At 38.5% G+C, this 8,224-nt stretch overlaps 1 protein-coding gene across 3 annotated transcripts in view; it reads left to right on the forward strand.

The window, feature by feature from the left end:
- Positions 1–4,124, forward strand: part of PRPS2 (phosphoribosyl pyrophosphate synthetase 2) — a 15,641-nt gene extending 11,517 nt beyond the window's left edge. For all 3 annotated transcript variants that reach the window (XM_010008790.1, XM_010008791.1, XM_010008792.1), the window contains 2 exons: positions 2,751–2,910; positions 3,849–4,124. In XM_010008790.1, the coding sequence (XP_010007092.1) occupies positions 2,751–2,910; positions 3,849–3,941 (253 nt within the window). In that variant the 3' untranslated portion in view covers positions 3,942–4,124. The remainder of the gene's footprint in view (positions 1–2,750; positions 2,911–3,848) is intronic.
- The last annotated feature ends 4,100 nt before the right edge of the window (positions 4,125–8,224 follow it).

Here is an 8,224-nt window from a genome sequence, read left to right on the forward strand (position 1 = left end):
TGACTTTATGCTGCTACATTTCAGGGTAGCAGTAGGGTTTTTTCCACGGAAGTTGGCATTACAGATGGCACTGAACTTTGGTAATGTCTCTAGCCCTTAAAAAAAAAAAAAGACTGATTCTAGAAGCAATTAGTTGTTCCTGTTGATGTAGCTTCACAACTTAATACTTATGGCAATAACTCTAGCTTCAAAATTGTCTTGACAAATTTGAAAAAAGAACTGAAATTCATTAAGAACAAATGTGGCATATTACAGTTGAGTGGTACTAAATTAAAGGACTCCTGCCTGTCCACTCATCCAAACATGTGCTGCCAACTTTGGTTTGGAAGGTCAAAGGCTACAGTCTGGACTTGGCCAGAGTCCTGAGGTTTTAAGTCTTCCTATCAAAGATCTTGTACTTTGATATTGTTTATAGCAAAGCTTACTACCATGTGGTTGTAAGTAGTGCACACTGGAAGTGGGAAGTAACTACTGAGGAAAGAGACAGAAATACTTTTAAATTTATGTTGGCAAACATTTACTGTATTATTGCTATTCCTGAATGCAATGCTTTCTAAAGTCAACCTCAGCTGAGAGCACTTTGAATTTATTCCTGTTCTATAGACACTATGAGAGTATGAAGTATTCTTGCCTCCAAAACAAGACTGTGTGGTACTTCCTGCCTGACTCTATTTGAACTGTAGGATTGTTTTGGTTAGAAAAGACCTTTAAAATCAGAGTCCAACTGTTGACCTAACACTGTCAAACCCACCACTTATCTAAACAGCACATCTGCCAGTCTTTTAAATACCTCCAGGGATGGCAACTCAGCTACTTCCCTGGAAATCCTGTTCCAGTGCCTGACTTCCCTTTCAGTGAAAACCTCCCCTGGAACAACTTGGGGTAATCAAGAAACCTTCAATCTTACCTGCAGTGTTCACAAACAAAGATAATTATGCATGAGTGATGCTGCCTTATATCATGTTCTTGGCATGATGGAGTGCTTTTCATTAATATCAAATCTAGATGAGATGTACTTTGTGCTTAGTTAGACTTGCTCACCAAAATACTTTTTAGACTTCTTTTTATCTCAGCAACCTGCAGGCGTATCAAGCAGATGAACTAAGAAGTTTGTTTTCAGGTACAGCTGATGAGGTTGCTGAAGTACAAACCTGAGTACACACAGTACATACTTGCCCTGTCACAGTGCATCCTCCTTGTAGTTTGTAGCTACTAAATGTAGCTACATGCTGAGTACAATGAGAACTTTTATGCTGTTGAGTCATTCACAAAGACATACTTGTCTTTTTTCTTATCTTACTGTGCTTATGCTCTGTTCTGATAAAATAACATTCTTCAGGGCCTCAGTTCTTAAGACTAGAAAAGCAGCTAAGATATAGCTGAACATCTGGAGGCAGAGAGGCCAGTCAAAACCAAATTAAGAGATTCTGACTCATTCACAAGGCGTTGTAGTTCTTTGATTTATACTTCGGTTTTTCTCCTGTGATGCATCATTTCATTGTGTGCTTGGATCAGCAGCATGTCTTCCCACAACCTTGCAGTAAGTCAAGCTTTTAATCATTAACATTTCTTCTTCCTCAGAAACTCTTTCCAAGCAGAATTGTTTTAATTGCAAATGAAAGTAAAGGTGGACGATAATGGAGGCATAACAGAGTTGTGAATACTGCCACCCAACCCTCTTGATTTTTGTCTGATTATGATGGAAAACTTGTAGTAAAATTCACTTGTATGTTGTGCTGATATGGTCAAAATATCAGCATTTTAAATTATTCTCACTGCTACTGATAAAAATTGATAAGCACAAATACAGGCTGGACAGAGAATGGATTGAGAGCAGCCATGCAGAGGAGTAGTACTTGGGAGTATTGGGGGTGAAATGCTCAACATGAGCCAGCAATGTGCATTTGTAGCCCAGAAAGCCCGTCGTGTCCTGGGATGTGTAAAAAGCAGCATGGTCAGCAGGTCAAGGGAGGTGATTCTCCCCCTCTACTCTGCTCTTGTGAGACCCCCACTGTGGTATTGTGTCCATGTCTGAAGGCCCCAAAATAAGGACAAGGAGCTCCTGAAGAGAGTTCAGAGGAGAGGCATGAAGATGATCACGGGGCTGCAGCATGTCTCCAGTGATGACACTGAGGGAGATGGGGTGGTTCAGCCTAGAGAAGAAAAGGCTCTAGGGAGACCTTATAGCAGCCTTCCAGTACCTGAAGGGGCTACAGGAAAGCTGGGGAAGGACTTTTTACATGGATTTGTAAATGGAATGAGGGGGAATAGCTTTAAAGTAGAAGAGGAGGTAGATTTAGGTTAGTCATTATGAGGAAATTTTTTAGTGTGAGGATGGTGAGACACTGGAACAGGTTGCCCAGGGAGGTTGTGGTTGCCCCCCATCCCTGGAAGTGTTCAAAAGGCAGGTTGGATGGGGCTTTGAGCAACCTGATCTGGTGGGAGGTGTCCTTGCCCATGCAGGGGGGGTGGAACTAGATCATGTTTAAGGTCCCTTCCAACACAAACCATTCTGTGATTCTATTTAATAAGCAGTTTTTAATATTTTTGAGACGTATTCATATAAGTTTAAAGTTATCTGAATTGTTTTGTAGTTATGTGTATCTCTGTGTAGCTTCCTGGAGGAATTTGTGTGTAAAACCTATTTCAGAGATTTGTATAGAGTGTATTCAACAGAGATTTGTATCCGGCTTCATCTATAGCTGTGTTTGTAAACATGCATCATAGCATTTTCCCTTCATGTCCTACAGGTTAGTATCTGCTGGAGCTACTAAAGTTTATGCCATTCTTACTCATGGCATCTTTTCTGGTCCTGCAATTTCTCGGATTAATAATGCATCATTTGAGGCTGTTGTGGTAACTAATACAATCCCCCAAGAAGAGAAAATGAAACACTGCCCAAAAATCCAGGTACAGTGGTGTTTGCGTCATCTGTTTTAACTCAGGGTTTGTGTTTTACTGTTCGCTGGTACTAGAATTTGTGCCTTGAGGAAAATATTGTTCTAAAATACATTGTGCAGCCTTGAGGTTTGGAGGACATCTTGCTGAAACATGCCAAAGAACTGTTTTAAGTGGATTTGAGTAGTACAATACAGTATTGCAAAATATTTGATATTTGCAACAGATTGGGTGTGCTTGACTTTGATAGAGGGGCAAATGTAAAATTGGCTGGGTTTTTGGTTTCTCATTTATATTAATGATACAATATTTATATGTAGAGACTTCACTAAAGATTGTAGATGCCACAGAAACCCTAGATGATTTCATGATTTTTTGTAAAATACACTGATGAAAATGCTCCATGTAACAGTAACATGTTTCTTATAAAAAAACAAACTGAAAATACAAAGCTGATGTATGTTAGTAGCTTTTACATTAGTTTGTTCTGGGAAGTCATGTGTCCCTCTTGGAGTTTTTCCTTCATACAGAGTGGAGGGAAGCATGAAAGGTTGGGTTTTAATGCAACACTGACTTTTAAAAAAGCTTCAGATGTATTTGGTATTTATTTAAACAAGGCAAGCACTTAAAGGAACCTCCCTTACACTGTTGTGTCAAGTGGACACTGCCATCTGATGGCTGGAATAGCCTCCTTTTTTTTCCAACATGCCATGTGCCAGAAGTCTTCACTAGTAGGCCTGTGCAGTGGTCTTATTCGATGCTTTCTTACTCAGTTTTTGAGTATGTGTTTTGTATTAGTGTTGTTCTTTTGTACATTAATTACCTGATGTTTTAATGTTGTTTTATTTCCTAGAAAGAGGTCACAGGGGACAATGGTAAATTGAATGTTTGTAAACTGTATTGTTTATTGTTCTTGGCATCCCATAGAATCTTCTTGATTTTTCTTTCAGTTTATTGACATTTCCATGATCCTGGCTGAGGCAATTCGAAGAACACACAATGGTGAATCTGTGTCTTACCTCTTCAGTCACGTCCCCTTGTAACGGCAGGAGGTTGCATCTTTGCAAAGGTCCCTTCAACTAGCACTGTTGTTTTTAACAATATCTTAACCACAAGAAATTTGTACCTTTGTACAATTTCAGAGCTTGTATGTTTAATTATTATATTTGTCTTATAATTACTGCTTTTTCTCTGTATATGGGCAATAAATCTCCATCTTGCAGAAACTATTAATTCCTTTGAGAATGTGGAAGCCTTGTGTGTTGTGTATGTGCCTATCCTCACTTTGCACCAGACTGCTGCTTCAGATATGTTTTTCTAGACAGAACTACATACTGTATCTAGAATTTAAATGGAAATATGCATGCCAGATCATTTTCTGTGTTAAACTAAATGCTGCAGGCTTGGGTATTTTGTATCTATTCATCTGTCAGGCAAGCAGCTGTTGGGTTTTGTTTTGTTACACTTAACTACCACGAACAGTATTTTGTATGCCCTAACAGAATGTAAACTTCCTGTTAATTTTGAGGAACTGCTGCCACATCCATAGTATTAACTGTTTCATACACTTCATGTTCTCTCTTCCACAATTATAAATGTGGCTGCTGCTTTCTTTTGTAAAGCTCTCATTATATTAAATAATTTGCTTAACATCTTTTCTTGGTAGTTACTGACTTCTGCTGCAAGATTAATGTTTCAGTATTCCTGGGATGATTCATTTAATGTGTTTTGATAATAAGGACCAACATTTAATCTCTAACACTGTTTAAAATTTCATTTTTCCTTGTAGTTTTTGACATGCCTTGATTGTGATCATATGGATAAATTCATAGCAGTTTTCCTGTTATTAGTGTAAAGCTTCAATATGCAAAGTCCAAACAGAAAATTTAAACACATTTGTATTTATACAAGCTGGTCTCTACCACTTTTACTTGATTAAAAATATTTGAAAATACTTTTGGTCTGTGTTTGTTTTTTCTTCCAGCTGTACAGTCAGTAGAGCTTCAGGTTTCTCTTCCTAAGTACTACAGGTCTTAATTGTGCTACCAATGAGCTGTGATAGACTAACTAGTCTTGAATACTTTAACATTACATAATTAAAATAATTATGAAAAGTGTCTCTTGAATGCCAAGAAAACTTACAGTTAAGTACAGGTAAATGCAGTCAGTAATGGACTGGGGGGGGAGAGGCAAATCTCATGTTGTAATTTTAGATCTTTGAATCCTACAGTGTTACCTGTTTTCCTGCTAGAAAGCAAAAGGTTTTGTGTATTGAGATAGTGTTCCTGCACTCCTGCACCTAGAAAAATATGGGAAAACTCCAGTTTCCTAGCTGAAATTGCAGTTCTATTTACAAAAGCATTGCCTTGCTTGAGAGATTCTTCTTTACTGTGGAGCTGCATAAGAACTTGTTTTATTTCATCCTACCTTGCATATTCTGGGATATATTTTTAATGATACAATGTATTACAAAATGGATTTTTCCATTCCATTTAAGACAGTCTTCAGACAGACTATTTTTTTGTTTTTTCTTAGAATGAATCTATTTTTGTCTTGATAATTTTTCCATTAATTTTTGTTTCTTCTGTGAGTTTATTTCCTATATGAAAATCTGCCAAACTCACCACCCATTCTGTCCCCCATTGTGCTGTATAGGCCATATATTCCAGAAGAGGCCGTACTACACTCCCTTTGTGATGTCATGGCTATACATTCCATTGAGGGCCATATGGTCTCCCTTGTGTGATGTGGTGGCTATTCATTGCCATACATTCCATAGAAGGCCATACTATGCTTCCCCCACCCCCCCCCTCTCCCCTTGGGATTTCATGGGCATAGATTCCATAGATGAGCTGCTAATAGTGCCTCCCTTGTGAGGTCATGCAATACATTCCATATAAGGCCAAACTTCTTCCCCATTGAGATGTCAGGGCCATATATTCCATATAAGACCATCCAGCTGTCTAATGTGATGTCATATGGCCCCTTCCATGGAATATATGGCCATGACCTCACAACGATGGCACAATATGGACTTTCTTGGAATGTATTACCATGACATAAAAAATAGGGGGGCAGTATGGCCCTTTATGAAGTACATGGCTATTACATCACCATGGGAGGCAGAATGGCCTTATGAGGGATCTTTGGCCATTATGACAGATGGGGGGGGGGGAGGGGCTGAATGGTCTTCTATGGAATGTGCAGCTGTAACATCACAATGGGGGAGGAGTGTGGTCTTTGATGGAATATATGGCCATGACATCAGAACAGGGGGAATGTATGGCCTTCTATGTAATGTATGGCCAAGATATTACAACATGGGGAACTATGGCCTTATATGAAATATATGACCAAGTTGGTTTTTTGCTTTCTGGTAAGAGCCCTGATACAATGTGAACACTTACATTGTCTACTCCCTCCAAGAAGGATGGAGACCAAAGCCTGATGCTGGTTTAAATGTTCTCAAAGCAGCCCTCTCACAGCTCCACTGACTTGGGAACAAGATTATTTCTTTGCTGCTTTATGTTCACCTGCTTTGTCAGGTACTGGAAAGTGCCCTTTTGACAACATCAAAGCTTTCACTGGTTACTCCCACAAAGAAGGTCGGAGACCAAAGCCAGATACTGGTTTAAGTGTTCTCTTTACAGCTGTCTCAGATCCATACAGAATCTATTTTCTTTCAGAGCTGAATGCAGAAATGGGGTATATAGGATATTGACATGAGAATTCAGTTTAGTGACTAGTTCTCAGAGGAATTCTTCATTACAGTTGAATTTTCAAAAATACATTAACACAGAAAAAAGTAATTTACATTGTTTTTTTATTTGATATAGCAATTTTTAAAATGTAAGATTATTTAACCTGTTGTCTTAATGACTAAGTAATATTTTTAAGGTCTTAGACCCAACTCTCTAGCCACATAAGTACATCAAACTTTAGACCTTATTACTATGTAAAAATGTATACAATGTTTACTGCACAGTATAAATTCAGTCGCTTTATAGATCAGATCTTTGCTACAAATAAAATTCTGATATAGTTGCTTTTTCTGTGCACAAGTATTGTAAATGAAACTTAAAAATTACTTGTGCAAAGAGGTTGCTTGTGTTTTTACTCTCTTGATCCCATTTTTGGAGACCACACCCTGCGCAGGTTAAATTGGAAAGAATATTGGCATTGATGCTCATGCTAACCTTGCACATAAATCATGCTCCAGCTGTCCTGGATGTAAGGATGAACTGTTAATCACACCAGACTGGTACACATCTTTATAATAAGATCATCCTTCTCTTTCTCTTTATAGTCTGACAAGAATGGCACAGTGTTTAAATTTCACCAGAGTCTGAGTTAACACTTTATAAGCAGTTCTTCTTATTTCTTGGACTGTTGTAAGCCAACTCACTCAACTGTTTTTAACAGGGTGAGATGGAAGAAGAGCAGAAGGAAAATGCAGAGTCAACCTTACTTTGTCTGGTGCATTTTGTCCATTTGATGTGCTTAGGAGGAGTTAGAGGTGAATTCCAATAGCTCTGTGAAAAAATCCATCCATTTCAACATAATTAAAAGGTATGATAACAGAAAATAGTGAGGTGTTTGGTGTTTAATGCTCTGTTCTCCCTGGTTCTTGCTGGGATTCTGATCTGAAGATCAGATGATGGTTCAGCCTGGTGGGTAAGCAAACGTGAGAGTTTCCGACTGGACATTATGAAGTTTTTTGTTTTGTTTTGTTTCACTGAGAGTGTGATCAAACACTGGAACAGCCTTCCTAGAGAGGGGTTTGATGACCCAACCCTGTCAGTGTTCAAAAGATATTTGGATAATGTTCTTAATAACATTCTTTAATTTTTAGTCAGCACTGAATTGGTCAGGCAGATGGACTAGATGATCAATGTAGGTCCCTTCTAAATGAAATAGTCTTCTCTGCTTTCTTTTTGGGGCTTTTTTTGTCTTGTCATTTTTTAATTTTTTTTTATTTTTTTGTCTTGTCTTGTTACATGGTGCCTTTCCTGTCAGTAAATTGTTTCAACCTGTTGTAAAAACCAGACTGTCACTCTTGGCACTGGCATAACCTGGAGTAGCCTCAGCTTTCTGAAATGGGAAAATCTGTCTCTGAGATGCTAGTGGCTCCCCTGGTCATATGTTATGGCAGCAGGCAGTTGAGAAAGCTCATAGCACAGTCTGTGAGGGTCTCCTCCCTCACCAGGGCTCTGAGAGCATCCTCTGATCTTGTAGGCCTGTCTTCTCTGCTGTTGTCTTCTTTTTATTGTTTTGGTTATTTTTAGTGCCTGGAAATGCATTTCTGTAACTGTTATCAGCAGGGATT

Source organism: Chaetura pelagica, unplaced genomic scaffold (assembly GCF_000747805.2).
Source record: "Chaetura pelagica isolate M959 unplaced genomic scaffold, ChaPel_1.0 scaffold512, whole genome shotgun sequence".
Classification (NCBI taxonomy): domain Eukaryota; kingdom Metazoa; phylum Chordata; class Aves; order Apodiformes; family Apodidae; genus Chaetura; species Chaetura pelagica.